General features: G+C 42.6%; 2 protein-coding genes across 4 annotated transcripts; one reads left to right on the top strand and one right to left on the bottom strand.

The window, feature by feature from the left end:
- Positions 1 to 1,023: 1,023 nt before the first annotated feature.
- birc2 (baculoviral IAP repeat containing 2) lies at positions 1,024 to 8,441 on the top strand. 3 transcript variants are annotated; one of them, XM_062536063.1, is made up of 9 exons: positions 1,025 to 1,178; positions 2,544 to 4,239; positions 4,339 to 4,438; positions 4,557 to 4,635; positions 4,716 to 4,764; positions 4,873 to 5,115; positions 6,006 to 6,260; positions 6,783 to 6,824; positions 6,992 to 8,441. In XM_062536063.1, the coding sequence occupies exons 2-9, from the start codon at positions 3,309 to 3,311 to the stop codon at positions 7,183 to 7,185; spliced, it is 1,893 nt and encodes a 630-aa protein (XP_062392047.1). In that variant the 5' UTR covers positions 1,025 to 1,178; positions 2,544 to 3,308; the 3' UTR covers positions 7,186 to 8,441. The 3 variants fall into 3 exon arrangements, with proteins under 3 accessions (XP_062392050.1, XP_062392047.1, XP_062392048.1); XM_062536064.1 differs by having other exon boundaries at positions 1,139 to 1,293; XM_062536066.1 differs by lacking the exon at positions 6,783 to 6,824 and having other exon boundaries at positions 1,024 to 1,178.
- polq (polymerase (DNA directed), theta) lies at positions 7,444 to 24,980 on the bottom strand. Its single transcript, XM_062535821.1, has 31 exons — positions 24,911 to 24,980; positions 24,507 to 24,809; positions 23,911 to 24,093; positions 23,552 to 23,682; positions 23,023 to 23,179; positions 22,768 to 22,885; positions 22,436 to 22,640; positions 21,838 to 21,985; positions 21,265 to 21,411; positions 20,301 to 20,513; positions 19,491 to 19,633; positions 19,071 to 19,288; positions 18,813 to 18,948; positions 18,457 to 18,650; positions 18,159 to 18,283; positions 17,665 to 17,908; positions 14,618 to 17,406; positions 14,343 to 14,471; positions 13,792 to 13,994; positions 13,455 to 13,695; positions 12,307 to 12,500; positions 11,961 to 12,092; positions 11,082 to 11,256; positions 10,843 to 10,966; positions 10,650 to 10,765; positions 10,337 to 10,521; positions 10,123 to 10,234; positions 9,906 to 10,030; positions 9,666 to 9,825; positions 9,023 to 9,129; positions 7,444 to 8,673 (listed from the first exon to the last, which is right to left on the bottom strand). Exons 1-31 carry the CDS (start codon positions 24,978 to 24,980, stop codon positions 8,560 to 8,562), a joined length of 7,641 nt encoding a protein of 2,546 aa, XP_062391805.1. The 3' UTR covers positions 7,444 to 8,559.
- Between the last annotated feature and the right edge of the window lie 1,818 nt (positions 24,981 to 26,798).

Here is a 26,798-nt window from a genome sequence, read left to right as displayed (position 1 = left end):
CAATGAATGCATAGGCTAAATGGTTGATGGTCAGCCTACTTTTGTCCTATACATAATCCATATACCATTGTCATGCTGAAAAGAATTGGAGAAGAAATGGAGAGAAAAGGGGCAAGTACAAAACTGAAATTAAGTGAGATCTGTTTTTAGTGCTAAGGCTCAGACTGATTTGTGTTCAGTTTCTGTGGGAATGTTTTCAGTGTGTGGGTATTTCCAATTCAGATATGTTTTGCATTTGAATGTAGGCCTAAGTGTTTCCCCAATGATTAGCCTACAAGAGATTTCATTTTACTGAAAAAAAAAAATACAGAAAATTACTTTTCTGTAGGCCTAGGTTATCCCTATCATACTCCTTATCACTCATAGTTGACTCATGGTGGAAAATGGCTTGAGAACAAGCCTTGGCCACATGAAATGGAATGTAATGTAATAAATTAAATAGCTCAACATATCTTCAAAAACATTGAATGATTTAGGAGGAGTCAATGCAGTAGCCTATTTTTGGTGTAAATCATGAGTAAATTGTACTCTCATGATAATTTATGTTAGGCTGGCTATCACCATACTAAGCACAGTCTTTGTAAAATGAGCGCACATTTAGTAAATCGTGCACGCATTTAAATGTGCACAATAGTCAAATGCGCACAATTTACTATATTGTGCATAATCTACAGTGAAATGAGACCATAATTTTGTAAAATGAGTGCACAAATTAATAATAAAATAAATTAGCATGTTGTTTTTTTAATGAAAATACATGCTAAATACTAAATAGTAAGACCACTCACATGCCAAAATTTGTCTGGACCATCATGCTTCAGTTGCACACTACCTCCATACACTTCTGGCTTGGCCTCTGGCCAACACAAATACAATGAATTTAGCCTCTGGCACAGTGTGGCCCACACACAGTAAAATGACTTGTAGTTTCTGAATGTCGGCTGGGCAGTACAGTGGTGAAACGATAGCCTGTGGGTGGAACGGGAAAGTACCAAAGCCTGCCCTTCATTATACAAATTCTCTGAAAGTACCGTACTTGCTTCTTACTCAGCTTCCTGTGTGGTTAGAAAAACACCCACGTCATCAGTTTTAATTTCGTTCACATCCGTTGACTAGTGCGGTGTGAAACGTTGGGAAAATAACGTTGGAAATCCTCTGTATCAGGTCGACAAAAAAAAGTAAGTGCTATGTCTAGACCGGTCTAGACCTGCCAGTTTGGCATAGTCTTGTTATATGAGTCGCCTAGCGCTGACCAGTCAAACTGGTTTTTCTCCGTATCGACAGGAATACAAGGTAGGCTAGTCTACATGAACTGACTGTAAACGATGTCGAATGGTGTTTATTTTTTAAAAAGGGAATTAAGTGTGGTAGTGCTAGGTCTCATATGGAAATATTTTCAATGATTAGCCTATAGTTGAGAGAGGGACTCGCTGTAAAAAAAAAATAGCACTCAACAAAAGACAGGAAGCGCTTACTACTCTAGAAATGGTGAAGCCATTTTATTTTTATGCGAGTTGTAGCCATGGTTGTAGCTTGCAAGTGTGATTGCGAAATGTAAGGCCCTCTGTGGCTGGAACGGAAGGTAAAGGTCTGTTGTGTTCTGTCTTTTTTTTCCTCTGAGAAATGCGTGATCTGTTATTGGGTGGAACACTGGGTAAATGTGCTCTTGGTTTAGTGCTGCCATAGGGAGGCTAAGCTAACATTATTCAGATAGACAAGACTGATATTGACCTTGTAATGGCGTCTGCAATGCAGCTCTGGCTTTCTCATAACGAATGCTATTTAAATACTTTAGACGGTAAGGACTAAATAGCTAACTTGAATTGAGGTACCTTCGCAAAATAACGTGCATGTCAAGTGGCTTAGCTAGGTTGGATGTTCAGTTGCTGGTGTAAATTCCAGGAACATAATTTAGACTGCTGAAGTTCGCCAGCTAGAGTCCGTCCGATTATCATTCTCTGACTCTGAGTTCGCCTACAATTAAGGAACCTAAACTGCTTATTTTTGCCCAAATAAGGAGATCCGGATGTGAATTGAAGCTAACTACGTATGGCTAGTTGCATTGCAAGCTGGCTCTGGGGTGGCATTATTCAAAGTGAGCCAAAAGATTACCGTAGCAGATAACTTGGAATAGACGACGACATAACATATAATTTCTATTGCTTAACACATTTTAGAAGCAATAGAAATTACCCCAATGCATATTTTATGGAAGGCATTAAACTAAGTTCACCGATATGTGGACCGATATGATTATTATTATTATTATTATTAAATAAAATAGAAATAATCCCATCCACTCCGCAAAACACTAGGAACGCAACCAGTAGGTGACGATGAAATCATTTTCCCTCCCGATTTGACCCTTAAGAGATGTAACAAATTTATTTTATTTCCAAAACTTAATTTCACACAGAACTCGGACATCTAGCAAGGGAAAACTTGCCATGCTACTCCTTAGGCAAATTATTTTTCTGAATTGGTTAACTGATATGCTTGTGATCACACTGTTCACTAATATTGTAATTTTGCTATCTCCCCAGGTTGGACTGGCTTTGGTTGAAACATCTTCAACATCTCATAAACATATAACTTGTATTATTTTATTTAATAATTGATAATAATTTCCAGAATGGACACTTAAACACCAAAATAAGGGATGCCCATCAAGGAGAGAGGCTTGAATTAACACCACCACATTCACCTATATTTAATTTTTTGACACATATAGTTTTGCATTTCAGATATTTGGCCCAAGCAACATAATGTTTTTAATGGAGAACATACAAGGGAAGGGCTCATGTTACATTCCACATGACCCTGACTGATGTCCCAACCACACTGATAGGATCGTTTTCATTTTTTAAGTTTTGCCATAGTGAGTTTGCATTTTTGTTGGAATGTGTGAATCTGCTGAAGGCATGTGATCTTGGAGTGCAGTTCCTGCCGAGTGCTCAGTGTGTGTCATCTGACTGCCATGGGGTCCAGTAGAGCAATAGAGCATGTCCTCAGTAGGGCCTGAGCATGGAGTGATTCGTATTGAAATGGAAGGGCAAGAGGTTTGATTTCCTGGCCCTCAACTGTGAAGTGATTAAGCAGTGTATTGCAGTTCCTACTCCTAAATGAGATCTGAGGGTTACCCCTTGTCCGCAAACTTTTTGGATGGCACCAGAGTAGAAAGACTGCATGGAAAGATGTGAGTGTGTGTGTGTGTGACACCATCTGTTTAGCTGTTTATCTTTTATCATTTCAGCTAATTAATTCAAGCCTCTCTCCTTAAATGGGCATCCCTATTTTATTGTCCTTAAATGGAAATTTTACAAAACAGTCCTTTTCTAATGGGGTTGTGTCGTAACAGTGCCCCCACAGACTTGCAGTACGACAACTCCTCAGAGTTGTTCCGCATATCGACATTTGCCAAATTTCCCTCCACGTCTGCCGTAACCGAAAGAAGCCTTGCGCGCGCCGGCTTCTATTACACCGGCGTTGGGGACCGGGTCCAGTGCTTCCGCTGCAAAGTGACCGCAGACAACTGGCAGCCGGGTGATTGTCCCGCCGAACGGCACAAACAGCTGTCTCCAAGCTGCTCGTTCATTCAGACCTTGCCCTCCACTGCAAACCTCCTGTCGTCCTCCCACTCCGCGTTCTCCCCACTCCGCAATGCCACTCAGATGCCCGCACCAGTGCCCATGGCAGGGGCCGCGTCAGCGTCTGCGGCGGCAACGTCTTCTGGTCAATCAGAGGAGCAGGTGGGCTACCTCAACATGGGCTTCAGTAACCTGGCCCCGTCGAGCCCCCTGACGTCGCGCGGCGTGGAGGACATGTCCCACCAGCGGCCGCAGACCTGCCACAACCCCAGCATGCGCCGGGAGCAGGACCGGCTGGAGTCCTTCCAGAGCTGGACCCTGACCACCATCACGCCGGCCGAATTGGCCAAGGCCGGCTTCTACTTCCTGGGTCAGGGGGACCGCGTGGCCTGCTTCACCTGCGGAGGTCAGCTGAGCAACTGGGAGCCCGGCGACCGGGCGGTGTCCGAACACCAGAGGCATTATCCCAACTGCCGATTTGTCAGAGGGGACAGAACGGAAAACGTGTCCCTGGCCGAAAGCGGCGTCTTGACCAACGTGTCCAACTCTGCCATGCAGCAGTGTGACGAGAGGCTTCTCACGTTCGTGAACTGGCCCTCCAGGATACCGGTTCGCCCAGACCAACTGGCCAAGGCCGGATTTTATTATGTTGGTAAGAATGTGTCTTTGACCCAGTTGAAGCTAAGCTTAAAGTGTCTGACGTCATAGTGAGTATTAATATTGTTCATTGTTTCTTTTCTCCTCAACACAGGCCGCAATGATGATGTGAAGTGCTTTTGCTGTGATGGAGGATTAAGATGCTGGGAATCTGGCGACGACCCATGGGTAGAACATGCTAAGTGGTTCCCAAGGTAAATTCATTATAACTTTTATTGTTGTAACACCATTCTTTTAACACTTCCATGACTACTAACCCTTATGGATTTTTAAAAATGGGTTTCATGTGGATGTGTTTTGCCTCTTCTACAGGTGTGAATATCTTTTGCAAGAGAAGGGACAAGAATTTGTCCATCAAATTCAAGCCAGATTCCCAAGACTCTTTGAGCAGGTAAATGTGAAACTCCAGTCAGAAGACCTTAATGTTGGCAATAAGAACAAAACTAACTGTACTGTACCTCTGCTCCACAGCTGTTGACAAATGGTGACAGTCACTCTCGCGAGATTGTTGATCCACCAGGTATGTGTATAGATGATCACCAAATATCTATCAGGTCAAAAATATTATTTTTATTATGTTTGAGACCAAACAATTTTTTTCATTGATCATGCCTTCACTTTTGAATAGTTGTGCATCTCGGCCCTGGAGAGGAACGTTCAGAAGATGCTGTTATGATGAACACACCTGTTGTGAAGTCTGCCCTAGAAATGGGATTTGAACGCAACTTGGTCAAGCAGACTGTTCAAAGCAAGATCCTCACCAGTGGGGAAAACTACAAGACTGTGCAGGAGCTTGTGTCTGATCTCCTTAGTGCAGAAGATGAAAAGAGGGAAGAGGAGAAAGAGCTTTTCGCCGAGGAGATGGCATCAGGTATATATTGACTCTTGAATTGGTAAAATATCTTATCAGAGCTATTCAGTTCCAATTCCGTATGGGCAAGTCTTGCCACTTGGCAGCCATCTTGGCTTCCCAGCCACTCAGAAATTTGGCTAAAGAATATTATTTTGGGTGTTGATTCAAAGTTTGGAGTGACCAGACAACAGTTACCTGAAACTCTTAACATTTCAGACAGGGTGTGAGTAGTGCTGAGGAGTGTACATTGAAGCAGAAAAATCAAATAAGAACATGAGCATAATATGTCCTCTTTAATGGTTGTTTGGAACGTGGAAAAAAAAACGTATATAAACCAGACCAGGCTTCTAATTCAGACCTGCCATTGTTTGTCCAAACCTGTAACCACACCAGGCCAGGAAAAGGGACTTGACTTTTACAGTGTGGTCTGTGTACAGTGTACACATGGTTTCAAATGTCACAGATGATCAGATGATTCCTGTCAACTCAATGAGTAAACACAAACCTTGTGACATGGTTGCCTGGAAACACCTGACTCAGGTTTTAGGTTCTCACATGTTCCATTTTGTGTACTAGAAAGGCATCTATATTGTTAATAAATATAAAGGAAATGTTACAGTAAACCCTAACTAGATCAAATGTCTTGTCCTGATAAATGATTGTCATCAGCAGACATGCACTGTGTTTAGAACATTTACTAATTCACTATGTGAATGACTGGTTGCTCTGAACACGGTAATGATCTAAATGTCAATGTGAGTGCCGGGGGGAGAATTGCAGTGGAACTTCCATTGTGCATTTGAATGTAATTTGCCTCCACCCACAATAGTGTCATAAGAGGTAAAGTCCAAACTTTACCTAAGATTGAACAAAAACAAGTTGACTCATAATTGATCTTTCTTTTTTAGATGGCTTTACCTTTCTGAAAAAGCACCATACAGCCCTGACACAGAGATTAAAGAGTGTGCAAAGTTTAATGGATCATTTACTGGAAGAAAAAGTGATTTCCCAGGAGGAGTATGACGCCATTCGCAACTGCACGTCAGTCAAAAGGCAAACGGCCCAACTCATCGACTTGGTTCTGTCAAAGGGGAACGCCGCAGCTGAAGTCTTCAGAAATTGGATCAAAAAGAATGACGTTTACCTCTTGAGAGAATTAATGGGTATTAACCATTTACCTTCTTGATTTACAAGTATTACAAATATATAAAGTCCTGGAACAAAAAAAAGTACAAGATCATGCCAGATCATGGATGTCTGTGACACAACTGATAAAGAATACCGCACACATGGAGATGAAACTTGGTGATGCAACAAGGGAGTGTCTTTGTCTCCCAGTTAAACTGCCAAAGATTAAGTTGTATAGACCCTTTCAGTCAGTCCTTAGAGGGTTTCCGGTTGAAATGTTCAAAACCAACGCAGATACTTTTGAAATGAAAATGAATCAGACTATAGCGTAATGCTCTACAAAATAACTAAAACCATTTTATGTGTATTTATTTATTTTTGTTTATTTTGTCCCCCACGTTACCATTAGTTCACTGTTTTCTTTGCCACCGGAAATGCCTTAGGAACTCACATGTTTGTTTATGCAGTTGAAGGGGTCTATATTAAACTACTAAACTCCAGCTACTTACAAAAAACTGACCTCAATTGTTTAATTGTTGTTCTCGCTGCACTTTCAGCCCAGTCAAATGAAGCTGCATCACCGAGTCAAGATCTTTCAGGTATATAAATATGTGAAGGGTTGCCTTTCCTTTCAGATTTTTAACAAAAAAAAAAAAAAAAAAAAAGGGAATCAGTTTCAGCAGCAAAGAGTGGAGTCTGCTGTCCTTGTTATCATTAAGCTGGTGGTTACCATTTTGTGTTCTCTCCCCCCTCTTGTGTCCCCCAGATCTACCAATGGAGGAGCAGCTGCGGCGTCTTCAGGAGGAGCGCACGTGTAAAGTGTGCATGGACAAGGAGGTCAACATCGTCTTCATTCCGTGCGGACACCTGGTGGTGTGTAAGGAGTGCGCTCCCTCACTGCGCAAGTGCCCCATCTGCAGAGGCGTGGTGAAGGGCACCGTTCGTACCTTCCTCTCCTAAATACACAACAGATGTCTTTGGAAAACCTTTCATAAAAATAAATTGTGAGAAATTAAGAAATTGTGCTGCGTATATTCACCCAGCAGCAAGCTTGCACTTTGGAGGGTTACAGATGATTAATCAGTTCATATGATTATCACTTGATTAGTTTTCTCTTCATTTAATAAAATATGAATTGCTGAAGTGTTTCAGTTATGTTTTCAAATGAGTGTTGCCGTTTTATATGCATATTTTAGCCCAGTAGTGTAAGGGTATTTCTTTATTATTATATTACTGGTAGTACAGTATTTTATACTCACAGCTGTCCAACATATTAAGTCATTACCCTCCTATTAACAATCTTATCAACAGTCTTTGCAACAGCAGTAGTCAAGTTTGTTCAGCTGAGTGACTATAATATCTAAAAATAGCTTTCCAGTTTAAAGCAGAGCAAGAAGACTCCTAGGCTAGGTACTGTACCTGTCGATTGTACTATTGCTATAGCTATGCTACATAAAGAAAACTTAATTGCTGAGTGATTATGTCAGACAAATCAAGTGCATCAAAAATATCCAATGAACTGCCATTTATGTACATTACTTTCTCACATATAAGTTCTCACATATTCCCCATCCAAGAGGAAGGTTGCTGTTGGGTGAAACATAACACTGTACTATGGTATTTGATCAGAACCACTACACAAGTTAATGGAAGACATTGTACTATTACGTTGATAACAAACAATTCTCAGGGTGCTTGCAAAAAAGGTCTGGAAAAGCTAATGGCAAATTACTGCTTTCCAGACCTGGAAAAGTATGGATATGGAGTTTAGGTGAATGTCTGGATGTTTTGCACATACATTAATATAGATAAGTAAGGTGACTGTGCACAAAACATATCAAAGGCCAACATTTTCTATTTGGAGAAAAGGGCAAGCACCCAATTCCCCCGTTGAATGTGGGATGTATATTGTCTGTTGGAATGAAGCAACAGCACAAACCAAAACTTCGAATCAGAACTTTTAATAGTGTGATACATTTTTAAGTCTTCTTACAAGCTGGGTAGGAAATAGTGTTGAATGTGTACAACTATACATATTGGAGTTCCCTGAGACAAACACAGATATACTGTACATACATACAGCAAATGTACATTTAATTACAATACATTCAATTACATTCATTAAAATTCATTACTGCTTCTGACCCAATAAAGGAAATCTCATGTACAGGCCAACTGTGAAGAGGCTAAAAATCAATAAATACAGAAGGTCAAAACATTTTTTGGAAATGTTATTGCAAATACCACAATCACAAACCAACATTTTACAAATCAGCAGTTCAACCTGTTGGCTCTTGAACAGGTGCTAATGGTGACCAACGTCCGTCCAGTTGTCTAAATATCCAAGTCTTGTAGATTACCCCAGCTGGAGCCAACTTTCACTTTGACACAGAGCTTCACATACAGCTTCACCGCAGACTCCATTTCCTTCTTCATAATCTGTGCAACCTGGAAAAAACAGAACAAAAACAATGCAACTGTCTCTCAGCACTGCTTTACCTACAGTATACAGACCGTCTTCAAAGGAGAAGTTGAGGACTTCAAACATGGCGTCTGGCCAACACACAGTGAATTTACAATCATAAAATCACATGGAAACTCAAACACTTTTGTGGTGCTACATTGTTTAGCCGGTCTCTACCATGTCACAAAGCGTAACCAAGAGTCTTCTTGGACATCTGACTATTTACGTCACAATTTGGAGGCAACTTCAACTGTTCAACTTACACGACTACAGTATCACCTCTCTAGCCAGTGGCTTAACTCTGTAGTAGCCTACAAACGATTGTTGTTTTACCTGTATGAGGTCTTCTTCAGCGACTTCATAGATGAGCTCATCGTGGAGCTGTAGGATGAAGTAAGCTCCTCTCAAGGGCCTGGAGAGGACTCGGTGGCGCCGGGATCCTGAGAAGATGCAACCAGAGACGGTTGAAGAACTAAACTTACCTAGCTAAAGAATCTTTGACGGAACTCACATGGGAACCGCTCTGCTTAACCGCTACACTGAGATGTTCAGAGACCCTCTGCTGTTAATGGTTGGGTTTTTCTACTGTATGTACTACCGTAATTACCCGACTATTAGCCACGGCTTATACATTGATTTTGCTAAATTGCTTCAGCTATGAGGTTAATACAGGGGGGCATTTAACATGGTGTTAATATGGTTTTGTTTCTTTTCACTTGCATAAAACACTGTCCTGCGGCTTACACACAATGCGGCTTATATGCAGAAAATTACTGTATAGTTGAAATCCCAGAAATGTAATCATATGGTCTGACAAGAACGAACATATGGTCAGACCTTTCTTAGTCCCACATAAGAGGAAGATCATTCTTTTGATGATTAATATGTCAGAGGAATCTACAGTTGTATTTCATCACGGTTTAATATCTTACACAGAATCATGTGAATCATAAAACGTTTGATGGCATACACGGACGCCATGACAATGACCCACCTGCTCCTGGCACAGGGTGCTGATGGGACCGCGGTATGTTCTGGAAAGCTTTGTTAAACTGCCGCTGAATGTTGACGGTGGCGAGCTTGACAATGTCAGCTGCAGACCCTTGGACAGTTGTATTGACTGCCTGGCGTTCAGCCTGCAGAGATAGTGAGTTTAATGACACTGAGTATATAGCTTGACATGAGCACTGATGACTTTCATGGTAAGACAACTTACATGCGATCTTATGTACATATTTTTATCTTTTATGCCAGGGAGGAACCTCCTCCTGCCAAGAATGGTCTGCACATAGCCATTTTTTCCACAGTTCTTCACAGTTTCTTTTAAAAAGGTCTGTATTCCTGCAACACAAGACTAGAGCAGTTATACCACGCCACACCTGGCAAGTTCAGCTGAAGCATTTTAAGTCTTCTAAATCTGTTAAAAGAATTACCTGAATATCTTGACTTGAAAGATTCAATATAAGATGCAGCATCATTGTCATCAATGTCCATTTGTTCTCCAAGGGTTTTCGCTCCCATGCCATAGATGATTCCATAACAAATCTGTCGGAGAAAGAGAAAGACTCATGAAACACGTTTGTTCTTTTAAGCTGAGTTGCTATTACTGGTGCCACAAAAACGAGAAGCTGTGAGACTATGCTGTACCTGTTTTGCCTGCTGTCTCAAACGATCATCTACTGATGCAGGGTCCACCATCTTCCACTCAGCTGCGATGCTTTTGAAGACGTCTGCGCCGCTGTTAAGCACCTTGAGAAGGCGCCGGTCCCGCGACAGGTGAGCCAAGATTCTAAGCTCTAACTGAGAGTAGTCAGCTGCTAAGACGAGTCCTCCTAAGTAATACAATACATGGCCAAGAAACAACAACACATCTTTTAAATTAAATTATCATTTTACCAATGAAATACAACAGCCAACACTTTTAATGATTGAATGAACAATACTTCTTAGTGTGCCTCACCTGGAAAAGGGACAAAAGCGTGCCTCATACTAACTGAGAAAGGTGTGCCTTTTTCTTGTGGAGTTTCCAATGTTTTGATGAGTGGTGCAAATTGCTGTGGAATCCTCGATTTTCTCCTGTAAAGAAATTTCTGAATGTAAGAAACTGGTTAGGTCATTGTTGTGGAAAATATTCAGTTCCCATTTTCAATTACCTTTTTGAGGAGCCGATATTGCTTCCATTCTCCAATGGCTGGCTTTCTCCAATTACTGTAGGCATCTCTATATCAAAATCTTTGGGGACATTCTGAATGTTTGGTTCAGTGAAACTAACTCTTCCTACATAAGGTGATAGATACAAAAGAACATTATAAACCATACATTAAATGGTGTACATATTTTACAAACAACAAAATAAGTGCTGTTAATCCATGTATACTGTACTTATCTCTACCTGTTGCTGTATGAGTCTGTGAGACTGGATGTATCCTTTCCATATCCAGGACTGAATGCAGACATTTCTCTCTTTGCAGGGGAAACACTACCTTGGTCAGGGCATTTGTGATTCTTCTCCACTCAAGAATAACCCCCGGTAACTGGTGCAGTGGTTTCAGTTTTTCCAGAATGTCCTGGATATATTTATGATCAATTTGAATCAAAATTCATAAGTTTACAAAGAGAACACAACCCTATCACAACTGCGTAGGCAATAACAGTTTGCTGTCATCATGTAATTGCTGTTTTACAACGTTTGTCTTTCTACAGACTAAACAAAGACTGTGAAGACTTCAAGGCTTCTAGCCAACACACTGTGAATGTCCAGCTGTAGAGTGCGTTTACATACAGTACACACTAAAAAAAACGATTACTGGCAATTATCGGGTAGCTGGAATAATCCGTTTAAGGTGTATACACGTCTCGAAGAAGGGTCATTCCACTTCAATTCAACGAATTTTAAAGAAACTTTCTGCTTGACCATCTCAGATTTGCTTCAAACTATATTCAAAAATTTTTTTCTCTGGATGTATTAGGTATATCAAGCTAATATTTTGGCTGAGTTAGTTAGTTAGTGAGATGGTCAAGCAGAAGGCATTTGTTGAATTGAGGTGGAATGACCCAGAAATCAAAATATTGGCAGAAACTTAGGTGTGTTCAACGAATTTTTCATAAATTGATAACGGCAGTAAACCGATAATGAATAATGGTTTATTCCGTTTACATGAGCTCTTGAATAACCAGATAACTACAAAAACCTGATAATAATATAACAATAACAGGTGTTTAGTGTGCATGTAAACGCTCTCATAGAAACACAGGGCAAGTAAAAACACACCTTTGTGGTGCTAAACTGTTTCGCCAATCTGACACGACCTCCGCCAGGTCTCCGTGTGTACCCAAGAGTCTTCTTGGCCTTCTGACCAGTTACGTCCCCGTTTGGCGGCAACTTCAGCTCCAAGAACAGCACCTGATAAACCCCAACATATTTCCCACTTCTTCAGACTGTTCAACAACAAGAAATACAATTCTATGGAGCTCGCTGTCAAAAATAGCTAAATAAATGCACATACTGCAGGTAATTAAAATGGCTGTAAAAAGGTGGCAAATGTACAACAGATGATTACACAACACAACAGATAACTTTACACAAGGTAGGTCCACCAACACGGTTCTTTACAGACCTCTGCAACATCGTCAGGGCTGGTCAAGGAGAAGCTATGTCCTGCCAGCTGGTATGCCTGTGACTCCAGGGCCTTGAGCTTGGCCTGCATCACATGCTTCTGAGCTTCACATTCCTCCGTGCTGAACCCAATACCGTTGAGCTCCAGCAATGCCAGGCAATACTGGTTTGGCATCTCCACGTCGTGAAACACATCTGGAAGGGAACAGATGATCAGTGCCCTATAACCAAAGATCCTTCATTACTGACAAGATAGAGCAACATAATGCAAATTCGAACAGTTCCTGTCTGCTTAAAGAGACGTGTCGCAAAGACGTCATAGTGGGATATCGATCTCTGTCAGCTTGGCAGCAGTTCAGTTCAAATGTAACGTCACTTTCTAGGTCTGCTTAAAAGGGGATTTCGCCCCCCCTCCCCTCTTTCCGTAAACAGAACGCGGAAATGGTCGAATGTTTGTGCCTCTTGCTCCGCTTTAACCCTCTCTGCTATAGCCCATAGAGGTCCTAAGGGCAGACGTGTGCTTCTGGGGACACAATTTCCTGCAAAGGAGGTGTGCTCAGGTGTCTCCAAAGTAGGGCTCGCAACTAGCTGGGGCACCTGCACCATACGCCGGCGACCCGGGTTCGGGTTCCTTTCCGGATCCCACCCCTGCTCTCTCTCCCATTCACTTCCTGTCGATTCTCCACTGTCTCTATCATAAAAGGCATAAAAAGCCACAAAAATATACTTGAAAAAAAAAAAAAAAAGTAGGGCTCTGCAATAAGGACCACAAATCTTAACCCCGATATTTTTAGGCTGAAGGGCGATACACGCGATGCATGCTGAGGCAGAGAAGGGGAGCCGGTTGAGTCGGCTATGAAAGAGCTGCCTACTTTCTAGTGGACAGAGGAGCAAACAGCTAAAGAAATCATGACGCAATGTCAACAACATAAATCAATATTAAGACATTGTCCCAACTATACATTTCCTAAAATATACCGGTATAAGTATACCACCCAACCCGCTCCAAAGTATTATTTTTCTGCTGTGCTAACTGACAACAATGATGGTGCTGTGCAGACAGTCCATACTGTATGTACATGCTCAGACCTTAAGCGGAAGGCTATTTTCTATCGAGCCTTTAAAAGCTAGTCGCGTGGAAAGCAATACCTAATAGATTGTCCTTGGACAGAAGGACCGTGAGCTGGGCCATGACTCTGTAAACAAGGACGCATTCCACTGCTGCTCTGTAGCGGCCGGAGTAACTGGCATCCCCACTCATCCCTAAACTCTGCACGCCTTGTCCCGGACTAATGCCGTCCAGCAGAGACAGGTCTTGTGGCGCAAAGTTTGTCACCATGTTGTGCAGAGTGCGTTCTTCAGAGCCAGGGTCCAGCAGCCAGCAAGCAACCTGCACACAGTGATGCACATGGTAAGAACATCGCATGCGAACGGAGTCAGTCTTTGAAACATTATGATATGGAGAGGGAGAAAGAGGCCCACTCACCTTTGGGTCTTCAAAGACTCCTCCAAGTGAGACTCCACAGGCCAGCAACAATGTCTTGTAGACTTGAAGAAAGTCATATGAAATTGTAACACCTCCATCATCAGAGAGAACCTTCTTTTCTAAACAGCTTTGAATTCGCTTCTGTCTCTCAGCAGCAGTCAATTTGTCATCCAGAGGAGGAGGGGCTAAGCTGGCACTGATGTCTGTGGACAGGCAGAAATACACAGCAAATTGGTTTACTATTTATTTATTATATATTAATCTACATTATATTGTTTGGTACTTAGCAGACACTCTCACCCAGCGGTGTGTTTCCCAAAACATTAGTAGCTAACCTGTTAGCAACTTAGTTGGTTGGCAATGGGAAATTGCATCGCAACCAACAAAGTTGCTAACTTAGTTTATTAACTATGGTTTTGGGAAATGCGGCCCAGCATGACTTACAGTGATTAACTAGAGATGTGTAACCACTAGAGCACCATACATATATACACAGAAACAAGATGGAGGGTGAAGGTTAGGCTTGCAGAGTAACCTGTTTATGGTAATACCTGTGTTGGTCTGTTCCTGCTGTAGAGATATGTAATAGGCATCCTTTCCTCCCCAGCACACAGAGATGCCAACAACAACAAGTCCTTCATCTCCTTTCACAGGGAACCCGTCTTTCCTCAGGTTTGTCACTGCGTGGACACCTAAAACCAGGCAGACAGTAATTCAACTGGTCTAACAAATACAAAGAGCTATTGCCAACTTGAGGAAGAAAAATCACTGATACACACAGAAAGGGAGGCTGCTGTGTAATGTATGTACGTGTAGTAAATCTGACCTTGTTTGTGTTTTACACCTATGACTGACTTGGTTTCTGGAATGCGATCACACTCCTCACAGGCGAGAGCCAGAGCAAACCTCTGCTGTGTTTGCCACTCCTTCACAAAAGTTTCAAAGAGGCTCTGATCACTGGCCACATCAATGATTGTGAAGGACTCTGGACTGCTGGGAGTGAATCCCATGGAAGTCTGTTCCTCAGTCGCCTCACGTGGGAGGCCGCTGTCAGTTAGAGGGTTGTCATCGCTAATGTTGGATTTTAATTTTACTTCCACGTCAGGCCAAGGTTTTTCTTTCGAGTTCATTGAGGATTGGGGTTGAAGTGGTGACTGGATGGCCGAGGTGGTCATCTTGACCCTAACAGGGGTCACAGGTTCTGGGGTTGGAGGAATGATGTCACCCCTTTGTCTGGACATTGAGTCTACTATTGTGTTGTGTGTCACGACAAATTCATTCCCCTCTACATTGTTTTTATTTTTAGTGTCAACCATATTGTCTTCTTTCTCCGCTATACAACTCTCATGATCTGAGGAGTCTGAATTTGTCTCCACTGGCATCTCACTGAGAGATGAAAACTGCTCGGACCACTTATCAAACATGTCTTGCATTCCTGGACTCACGAGAAATGAGGACTCACTGATCTTTGCCTTTGGCTCTTTCGGAATCAATTCTCTGTCAACAGGGAAGTCAGGCATAACACATTCCTCCATACCTGGCATCTCTGCTCTAACTTGGTTAGCTATTGGCAGTTGGCCACATTTTAAGACACTATTCATTTTCTCCAGGTAATGTTCTCCAATCAATAGGGAATCTCCCCACTCTGACAGGTTGAATGAGGACTCGCCCCACTGGATGGCCTCTTGAACTTCACCAGGGGCTAGACCATCTGAGGGTTCCTCAGGGTCTGCTGCTATTCCACCCTGAGCGACCATTCTATTCTCCTCTGCCATTCCATCCACTGTGGTCATTTTATTGTCTTCCACCATTCCATTCTCAGCCCTCATTCCATTCTCTTCAGTCATTCCATTCTCTTCCGCCATTCCTTCCCCCTTTTTCTCAGTTTCACCTGATGCATCCTCTGCTGCCAGGGCATCCAGCAAGGAGTTGTCATAGAGACTATCAAATAGGAAACTGCTGCTGCCATTGAGGCTGGTCTCGGCTGCATGCTGTGGGATCTTCTGGTCGCTGCTGGGCTCTAGTGCTTGTGGATCCTCTGCTTGATCGTCCTGCTGCGGAGCTCTCAAATTGTCTTCGGTGACTTGATTACTGTAATTGAGAATTTGCTCCATTTGACTGTCTGTCAGGGAGATGTTGTATTTGGGATGGGCTAGGGTACTCCTGCGAAGGCAGACATTGGTAGGACTCTCATTGCCCGATGACCTCTCCCTGTTGGGGTTTGTCTCAAAACCTGATTCCTCAGAGGACTTTTCATCTTCAGACACGGACATTTTAAGCATGACACCATTGGGATGGGATTTCATGGATCCATTACTAGCTTTTAAGTTGGCATCTCCCTGAAAAACACCATCTTGCTGCTGCATAATTCTCTCAGTCTGTGTGTCCAGCTGAAAGCTGTCACCAAAGTCTCCTGTACTTCCTGTGTACAAATCTGGGGAAGTACATTTCTCTGCTGGTAAGACTGCAGTGGCTTGCTTGACTCCTGGTGTCCTGATAAGGCATGGTGATGATGAGGAAGTGTCTTGGGGAACATCTGGACTTTGAAAGAAGTCTTCAGTTTTGTTCCTGTTTGGTTGCACTAAAGTAGATCTCTCCGTTCCATGTTTGGCCTCACTATGCGTGTTCTCAGCAATCATGTGCTTGGTTTTAAATCTGACCTTCCTTCCACTGTCCTGATTCTTGTCACAACTTAACCCCGGGACTTCCTCAGAGTCTATCGACCGGGCTGCTTGCTCAAGTTTATCTGTTTTTTTGTCACCTTCTTTACTTGTGTGATTTATATCCTTAGCTAAGTCTGAGGAAGACAGATCTGTCCTCTCTGGAAGTGATGTGTGTTTGCTATTTACTATTTGTCCATCATTTCCATTTGTCACTCCAAAATCTTCCAATTTCCTACGTTTGGACGCCTGAGTTTCAGGTGGTGTTGGTGCAGACTGCTCCTCAGAGGTAGACATGCCATTTGTATTCAACTGATTGTCTGAATTCACATTCACAGACGACTGAGCAGACACTGTGTCAACCACTGGCCGTTTCTTGTCCTCTGCTTTTATGGACCTCAGTACTTTATACAATGCACTGGATTGGCGTTCGCAGTCAGCAGGCGGAAAATCCAGCACAGGTTTTGTAATGGTGTTCTTGGTTGATTTGTCAACAGAAGTGTCCATGGGTTCTTCCCCGCTTTCAACATTCTCTTTGGCTGTAACTTGGACACGGACGGCGTCGTCACGTGGCATTTGCCGACTTTCCGTGATCTCTGCGTCTCTCACAACTCCCTTTGCATGTCTACAATCTGCGCTTGTACCGGCGTCGGTAACTCCTCCTTTAACACTTGCTTTGTTGACCTCGGGCTTGTGCGCCTCTGTCCGCTCCGACTCCTCACCAGCTGATTGCTCTGCTGCTGGCTGGTTTGTGCTGCCCTCTAGTGGTAGAGAGGCAGGGTCCCAGTTAACACCCAGCACGGCCAAGTCCTGCTGCAGCAGGTGCCTCGCCTCGGCCACAATCTCCAGCGCTGCTTCTCTCTCCGTCAGGGGCTTCTTCCCACTGACCCAAATACAACGCAAGCTTCTGCGCTCCTGGACTTCCCATTCAGTCTCGTCAACGGCCTGCTTGGAACTAAATGGGAGAAGAGATCGCATCATCACAAAGAAGAAGTGCAAGGATACTTATTCATTATTTCCATTCAATCCTGCTGTATAATAATCATAATATAGCAATATGGATCATATATACAACAAAACCCTGGCCCTTACATTTCTTCAGTACATTACTTTTTAAGATTACATTCTTCTTGATATTAATTTCTCAAGATTAAGCTTGTTTGTTAGGTTTCCATCAGGTGAATCTCAGGTGTTTCCCACTCTCTGGTTTTACCTTTTGAAAGGGACGGCTTTCCTCAGCACCTTCTCCACATCTGCCACACGGCCGTGCGCCACATCTGCCACGGTGAGAAGTCCTGCGCTATACAGGGTTCGTGCGGTCTGGGCGTTCAGGAGAGAGATACGCACCAGATCACAGAGCTCTCTCTGCACGCCGAAACTGAGGCGACTCTGGAACTGTGACAGCAGTATCTCCAGGTTGTGCCAACCCAAGCGGTTGCAGAAGACTGTGACCATTCCTGTATACAACAAATAAATAAAGTATTGCCAAACAAACTAAAGTATTACCAAGTTTTATGAAAAACAATACAAGTACAAGTTTCCTTTGTCCTGTGTTTTGCTTGTTAAGTGACAGAGTTATGCACAGATGTCCCATAAATAAATGTCTTACAAAATGGGTTTTAATCATGCATGATCAAAGTCATGAAAATAGCAACAAAAAAAAACAAAAAGATAAAAAACCAAAGGTATTGTCACCAACCCTATTACCTGCATAGGTGGAGGCTGACTGTTGAAGAGACTGAAGCTGTCCTCTGCTACACCCGTACTTCTTCGCCACAACACTCAGAGGTACCTCATTCACCAAGTCCAGTAACACCAATGTAGTAAAAAACCTACAAACATGAACATGTCAAAGAAATATATAACATGTGCAATTCCATGTCTGTTCATTCATTAAGCATAAAAAGCTTCATGTCAGCCTTAAAAAATAGTATTTAGTAAATAATCATGATGATCATCAGAGTACACTGTAAATCTGACAATATCTGTAAAATGGATTCGGTACCGTTTGTGTATGGCCATTTGCCTTCGTTGTTTGTCAGTTTTGGCAACTAGCTTCCCACTGACCGAGCGTGCCAGGAAACCCTCCTGGATTCCCACCATTTCAGCCACACGCTTCATCGATGACGGCAGCTGTTCCCAGAGACAGAAAAACTGGTACCAGTCAATCGTGGTCCAGTCCGCATACACAGGGGTTATCTGAAAGAGAATACATGACCTTTAACAACTATTTAACAGTGAGAAATGTATGTGTAAAAATATTGTCACTGTACTTGTAGCATATGTACGTGATTTCTTTTTTAAATATTAGTACGAGTAGGGAGAGTAACAGAGTTTGTCCTGCGGTGTCGCTATGCCTACCTGGTAAAGAATATGGAGGTCATTCTCCAACACAAACCCCTTCATTGCTCTCTGCAGGTCAGCAAATATCCCCAGGGCCTCCGGTGGTGACAGGGACGAGGACAGAGTCGCAGAGCCCAGATGAGTGGGACAATACCTCTCCTCTGCTAAACAACACAAACAAACAAAAACAACTCCATGATGTTCCTACTGCAATCACCTGTATGCACACTGGTGGCAACTTCACAGATGATGAACGGTTAATTACTGGAAATCTACTGAGAATCTGCCTCACCATCTTTGTCGTTCTGGATGTGGATAAATTCGTTGTCCATGAGCCACTCTATACAGGCCTCTATGGCTCCACGACTCTTGTCCTTCGCGCTGGACGCCGATCCTGCACTTCCTGCCTCTGCTGCCAGACTAGCCGCCAGTAGCGTGCAGGAGGCATAGAGCTTCACCTCCTCCGGGGTGCTCGCAACTCCCCCAACGATAATCTGAAAACACCACGAAAGAAAGAAAGATACCAAGATGAACACAAATATCCAAATAGTTCAACACGCTGGTGGTATCTCTGAGAAAGTGAGACTGTAAGGAAAATTGATACATTTTCCAGTGTATATAACGTTAGCATAAAGCTTGTAAGCTTAGAGGAGTTAAGTGTCACAGTAAGTCAAGTGTCCCGTGTCCCTTCCTTACCTCTAGAATTGCCCGCAGCATACTGGTCGTGACGCCCTCGCCCTCCTTCTTAATCAGACAGCTGCTGATGGGCTTCAGCGTGCCTTGTATCAAGCTGACGCCCTTGAGACGTTCAGACTCCTTGCAGACCAGCACACTCTCCCCTGGATCAGAGTCATGTTTTCAATTTGAATTTTCAATTTCAATTTTAGGTACACTACTTATTTGGTCATAATACACAACAGGAAACAAGTTAAGGTTTGACTACAAAAAGTATTTGACACAACACATCAAAATGTATAACCCTATAAAATAATAATAATGGTAATAATAATAATAAATGCATTTCCATGTATAGTCTTTGCTAAATCAATGGGTAACATTTTACTTGAAGGTATCTACATAAGAGTGAACACATGACACTGTCCCCTGAACCCTCACCCTAATCCTAATTTGACATGACAAATATCGAATGACACTTAATGACAGAAGCTTTAGGTCATAAACATTTATGACTTTATGACAGTGTCATGTCACTCTTATGTAGATAATTCAAGTGACGTGTAACCAACCAATACATAAACCACAGTTAATAGACTACAGGAAGGAGATTACAGGTACAGTAATTTCCCGCATGTAAGCCGCATTGTGTATAAGCCGCAGGACAGTGCTTTATGCAAGTTAAAAGAAACAAAACCATAATAACGCCATATTAACTGGTCCCCTGTATTATTTAACCTCATAGCTGAAGAAATTTTGCAAAATCAATGTATAAACTGCGGCTAATAGTCGGGAAATTACGGTAATTGCAGTGGAGGTCGTTTCCCCTACCCTCAGTGTCCACTCCTTTGCGGCCGGCCCGCCCTGCCATCTGCTTGTAGGTCAGTATGTCCAGCAGGCGGCCGTTGAAGACAGGGGTACGGATGATGACGCGTCGCGCCGGAAGGTTCACGCCAGACGACAGGGTAGACGTCGCGGCCAGGACTCGGATGCAACCCTCACGGAAGCCATTCTCTAAGATGTCCCGCTCATCAAAGGTCAGTCCTGGGATTGAAGAGTTGGTTTAAAGCTATGTAGAGCGTAAACTAAAGAAGAGAATCCATACACTAATTTCTCTAAGGACTATTTATTGACCAAACGTGTCAGCAGACAGCCTTCATCATTCCATTTCCTTTTTAAACTATGCATATGCTACACTGTATGAGAAAATTAGGTAAATATACTGTATGTGTAGGAGCCATTTTTGGTCTCATTATGTGAACGTTAATTGGTCCACTAGGTGTCACTGTGTTATGCTATGTGTGCACACCATATAAGGGGGAACAGTCATGCAGGTGACAGGTGCTTGACGGAGGGGGAGCACACATAGTTTTTTGACAACTTCGCCATGGCAGGCCATACTGGCTGACCATACTGGCTGACGATACTATTACAACGACAATCTGTGTATGCTTGAACACTGGATTATTGGAATTACAAACCTGTGGTGAGCAATGAACACCTTAAAAGGGCATATCACGTTTGGAATGCATTTCATAGACCAAAGTGGCTATGAAGCGGCGCGTCAATTAAGTGCCCTGTCTAGTAACCCTTCTTCGGGGCTTTACATTTAGCCTTAGCCTCTACAATATCATGTTGTGTATAAATAAGTAGATAGCAATAGATAGATAGACAGACAGATAGATAGATATATTGATAGATAGATAGAGTAATGGATAGATAGACATAAATATGATCATATAAATCCTATAAATTAGAGTATGTCCACGTCTACGGTACCCTGGTCATTGTGTACCTGCGTGATGGAAGGCCACCCCCCACGGCACGGTGCGCTGGAGGATCTGATCGAGTCCTGCAGGGGAGCGTTTCAGCTGAGCCACCACATCCAACAGGCCCTCGTGCTTCAGAGACACAGGAGGCGGGCCTGACAAACCCTGCTTTTCTGGAACAGTGCAGGTTATGGGTAAACACAGACTCCAGGGACTGACTCAGAGGAGAACTCTGGAGAATTCTGTAACTTCATGCCCCTAGCCTAGAGTGGGACACTGCAGCTGTATGTCTGCTCTAGCTGTGGGCTGCAGCAACTGGAGCTACAGTAGGTAGCACCAAACGATAAATAAAACGTAAATGTTTTATTTAACTTTTTTTTTATGTAATGACAGTACTCAGTAACCATGAGAATTTGAGATCTTTGTGAAAAATCGTAAAATGCATAGAGAAATGAGAAAATAGAGAATTTCGGAGTCATCTAAAATGTCCCAGGCAGTTATAGGTGATTATCTAATTTCAAATCAGAAACAACCCATGCCTAACATCTGGCACAGGGCCTGAGAACTTTACCCCTTTAATCATGTTACTGAATTTACACGCGTACCTTTGTGATGGAGGTTGTAAAATTCCCTTGCAATGCTGTCTGCCAGTTTCTCACACCAGCTTTTAGAGGGGCAGAACAGCAACACGGAGTGACCGTCCTGTATGGTCTCAAAACACAGGCTCACAACGTGGTCATCATCCCCCTGGGGAGGAAAGGAGATTTTCATTCTGGCTGCTAGCACTTTTAAACAACACCAAATGTACTAAAAGGTATTAATTGCTATCGACACAGCAGGCTTTTGACTACACTCGTCTTACATTCGGTTAAGTATTCCAGTCAAGTTCATGACAAAGGAGCAAAAGAACACGGCAACAGTAATTAAATCACTCAATGACAACACTCTAAGCAGGGCAAGTGCCCTTAAGTGACCTTGTAGGAACCTGGATAGCGCTCGCACAAACAACAAACGACCTCAATGCATGGTGGAGACTAGGAAACATTTCTTTGGGAAAAATCCAAGAGTGGGTAAAATGACACAGTTTAGAGAAATGCATCCATCTGTGGAACTATTTAAACCAAAGTCTGGAGAGCCACATGTCACTCATGCCATTTTAACATTTTATCTTAACTTCCGGGTAGCCTTGTTCCTGACCTTAACCTGAAGAGCAGGCTGGAACTGCCTGACGAGGGCCATTGAGCCGTCGTAAACACTGGAGCCGATCTTCACCCACTCCTTCAGAGGGACGGGCCGGTAGTCGGTGTGATAAAGCTCAGCATCCAACCAGTTGGCCAAGAGGTCCAGATTGGGTAACGTGGCACTCATCCCCACAATCTGAATTTCCTTACACACACTCTGGCTTTTCTCTGACAAAGGTCTATGCAAAAATCATAACCATGTTCTGAATATTTTAAGTTTTCCAGGGACGTACAGAAGCATACTAATAAAGTGAAGTATGCAGTGATTGTATAGACGTGCAGTGAAACCTTGTTTCTGCAGTTGAGGTTTTCTGTGCAATGAAGCGAATCTTGGTCAGTAGAAGTTCCAGCAAATAGCCTCTCCCAGAGTCTCCAACCATGTGCAACTCATCTACAACCACTATTCCTGAAGAAGAAGAGGAAGAAACAAATGCCATTATTCTTAAATAAAACATTTAAAACAAAAACCTATAGATACATGGAATTTCAAATGGAAATAAAATGTTTATTACAGTAAGATGAAATTATATTGAGAGCATTTACCCAACAAGTCCATTCTGTCCTCTTCAATCAGCCTATTGATGAGTCCATTTGCTTTCTCTATGGTGCATACGGCCACATCCAGAGCCCCAAACCCGCCTGCAGCCGACGTGCTGCCCATATAGCCCTCCACCCTCACCCCCGCCTCCTGGAACACATCCTGCAACACGGGCCAGAGTAATCAAAGAGTGAGCAACGCGGCGAGGTCGCCTGACTTTCATGTTTATTGCAACTATGTTCCAATAAGGTCTGTGTGTGTATGCTCCTTTGTTCTGTGTGTATACTATTAGCTTCTGGATGTCTGCACTTCCCTTAGGGTTAATAAAGTATCTATCCATCTTTCTATTTATTTCTAATTGTTGATTACATTCAGAGTTCAATACAGTTAGATGGCAGGTGAAAAAGGAACTGATAATAACAGTAAATGTGAACAGTGGCAGATCATGATGGGCACAAGTGCTTCTAAAGTCTTTCAGTGGGACAAACATGCACACAGTTAAAAAGTGGAAGTGGTCAAAAGACAAGAACCAACCTGCAAATAGAACATCTTTTCCCGGGCCACAGACACAAATGGCAGAATAAATATAGCTTTCTTCCTCGTTTCAAGGACTCTCTTGAGAATGAGTAACTCAGACACCAAAGTTTTCCCAGCACTGGTTGGAGCTGAAATGTTGAAAACAAACAAACAATTAAGGATGCAGAATTAAAAAATAGGATGAGTGAATCACTGTTTATGAATTAATCAGTTAATTACTTTACAATTAATATGGTCACATAAAAAAAACAACTTGAATCCTACATTTGATTCGTTCATTCAACATCATACTGAGGACAACAGGGCAGCATGCTCATGGCAATTCTTACAGTAAATGCTGCAAAAAAACAATTTACCTGAATACACTAAGTTTCTGCCTTCCAGGACCCCTCTCTGGGTGAGGCATTCAGCTTGCCACTCAAACATGCGCTGCACCCCCCGGCTTTGGTACCGGTCGAGCACAGGCTTGGGAAGGCCCCAGCTGGACAGTAGTAGCTTGTCTGTGAGATCAGTAGGAATCGCCATATGCATACTCAGTCCTAAAGAGGCATTTAAGGTGAAAAAGCCACAGCAGGTTAACTGTTTTGGTTTCAAAGCCACTCACTTCCATCACTTTACAAAAAAAAAAATGCTTAGATAATCTAGTTATTTATTCACTGATACACTATGCAATATATGAAATGATGAATTACCAACAGTGAAATTCATATACCCCCTGTACACATACAGTACATTCGGCATTTTCCCCTTCAGTTTCGAATCATTCAATCTACATCTACGTCATTAACGTTACTGAATGATCTGATTCGAATTAATTCACATTCACATCACATTCAACACTGACTTGTTGAGCTTTGATTTAATTTTAAAATAACACTTATAAACCAAATGCTTGAGAATGTCTAGCGGAATAGGCCTCGGCCTCCATCTTTAGTGTTGAACTCTACTCTACCTGCATCGGCCAGTGTCTCCCCCAGAGAGCTCTGCTCCAGGCCAGAGGGAGGTGTGAGCACGGACACTGAGTGGTTGCCTAGGGAACGGGACGACATCTGGTGGCCTCTTCTCTCCTTTGCCGCCGCTACATGGGTAGGGCTGAAGAGGATGTAGTCCTTTCCTGTGCTTCTTGAGTGGGTACCTCTTATCATAGATTCCTCAGCATCCTGATTTTTCTTTCTTGGAGGATGAGAGGGATTTCTCTCAGGCGATTTTGCCAATGCGGGGTTTGTTTTCCGACGGTCCGCAGCAGTCTTTTCGTCTGGGTCACTTTTAGGTTTCTGTGCATCATGGTTTGAGTGTTGCTCCTCTCCGTCCTCACTAAAGAGCAGTTTCTGTGCTAAAGTTTTACCATTTTCCAACCGTCTCCAGGTCTTCTGACAACTCTGGGATACTGGGATTGTCCCTTGGCCTGCTTGTTGGGATATTTCATGAGAGGCTGTGGAGCTTGAATTCTTCTCCTTTGAAGAATTTACCCTTTTGGCGCCCACAGATGATCTGGGATGAATTTCCACGGTCCCACTCTTTGTTCCAGTCCCACCAGGGTCAAGTTCATCTAAGGCTTCAAGGATCTCCTGATCCATGGCCAAAGTGTACTCTCCTACCTCCTGGTCATCATCTTTCTGCTTCAGATGCAGTATGGTCAGGCTATGGTTGTGATGGAATGCAAGGTAATGTTACAGTAAGTTAAAAGTATCAGTAAAGTGTACCCTAATCTCTTGCATTGCCTTGTCGACAGGGATGTAGTGGTGAAATAAGAGGTGAGTAAACTATGACTTCTCTGATCACAGTGAGGTGGACTGCGCCATGTGGTATCGGATTTTTTCAAAAGGCATTCAGAACATGTTTGATGATGGTGGAGGTTATTGTCTAATGTTTAGGCTAATAATATCAGTGGTGTTAAATGCTTCCTAGAGTGTAGTAGGCAGGCTACTGAACATACTGTGAATGTGGATCGTGTGAATTTTGAATGTTAAAAGTTGCAAAATGATGAATAAACTCTTTTGAAAGGTGGATAAACTCTAATAAGAGGTGGATAAACTCTTAACTAAGTAAGTTGCTTTTACTACGAGACTCATTCTAATCAGATCAAATTTGCATACTTAATTTGTGCAATCTCTTAAAATATAATATTTGAGTGACAAGGGCTTTTGAACGCAACAGTCAACCACCCACCACCACCACACTACTACTACTACTAGTGCCTCCTCCGTGACTGTAAACAAAAACTTGTAGTTTGCCATGTTGTCCTTACCTTTTTGTCTTGTACTGATGACGCCCCATATAAAACTTTCTTTTCGATGGTGGACTCGAAGAATCCATATTCAGCGATCACAGATGAAAGTTATCTGTTGTCATTTGACAGCTAGTGATAGCTTAAAAAAAATCAAAGTAAACTTTGACAACTAGTAGGCTAGCTAGCATTCTGTTAGTTAGCTAATGCCTTTGTCATACCTTTGCCATCAACCACGTCCATTGTGTTTCTCATCGGAAGAACGTTGTATTTATAAATATGAATTCATGTAGACAGAAATATTTACAAATTCATCCATAAACATAGATGATGAACATAAACATGGACACACACACACACTACACTTCAAAAAAGCCGCCGGGTGCTACACTACTAAATGCTCGGGTTGCAAACTGGGTATTTCACGTCAAGAGTTCCAGAGGTAAACGCGCATCTCAAGGGCACTTAACTTGGAGAAAATAGCCTATAATAATTAGATTTAGTCTGGTAGTATGTATGCATTGTGTTATTGTTAGGCTGGAGAAATGTATTGAAATTGTCTACTTTGAAAAGAAAGTGATAGCTTATCATTTCATTTAAAATATATTGCCTCATGCTTTAGGCTAAATGACATGACCTCAACAACACCCCCTTCCAGGTCAAATTCAGAGCTTTATCTTAGTGAATTACATAGCCTGATCATTTTGGAACAGAAATCCTAGGTTTACCGCTTACCGTACTCTTGGTTAACACATACAGTTATATTCAGAGCCTATTACCATATTACTATAGCCAGAGACACTTAAAAAGACTTTGCTATAGCCTGATCATTTTGGAACTGAAATCCCAGGTTTGCAGCTTCTTAACACACAGGTAGGCTAAACTTGCTTTCAGGCCTACTCCCCAGATGTGTTTAAGAAAAGTTTGTGGGAGAGTTTGTGAGTTAAGCTTATGTTTTGTGCAGACTAATAATTATACACTCTGTGATACATGTCTCATATTTGTGCGAGATGGAAT

This window comes from Sardina pilchardus, chromosome 5 (genome assembly GCF_963854185.1).
Source record: "Sardina pilchardus chromosome 5, fSarPil1.1, whole genome shotgun sequence".
NCBI classification, from domain to species: domain Eukaryota; kingdom Metazoa; phylum Chordata; class Actinopteri; order Clupeiformes; family Clupeidae; genus Sardina; species Sardina pilchardus.
Note: the sequence above shows the minus strand (reverse complement) of the source record. Positions and strands in the feature narration are given on the sequence as shown.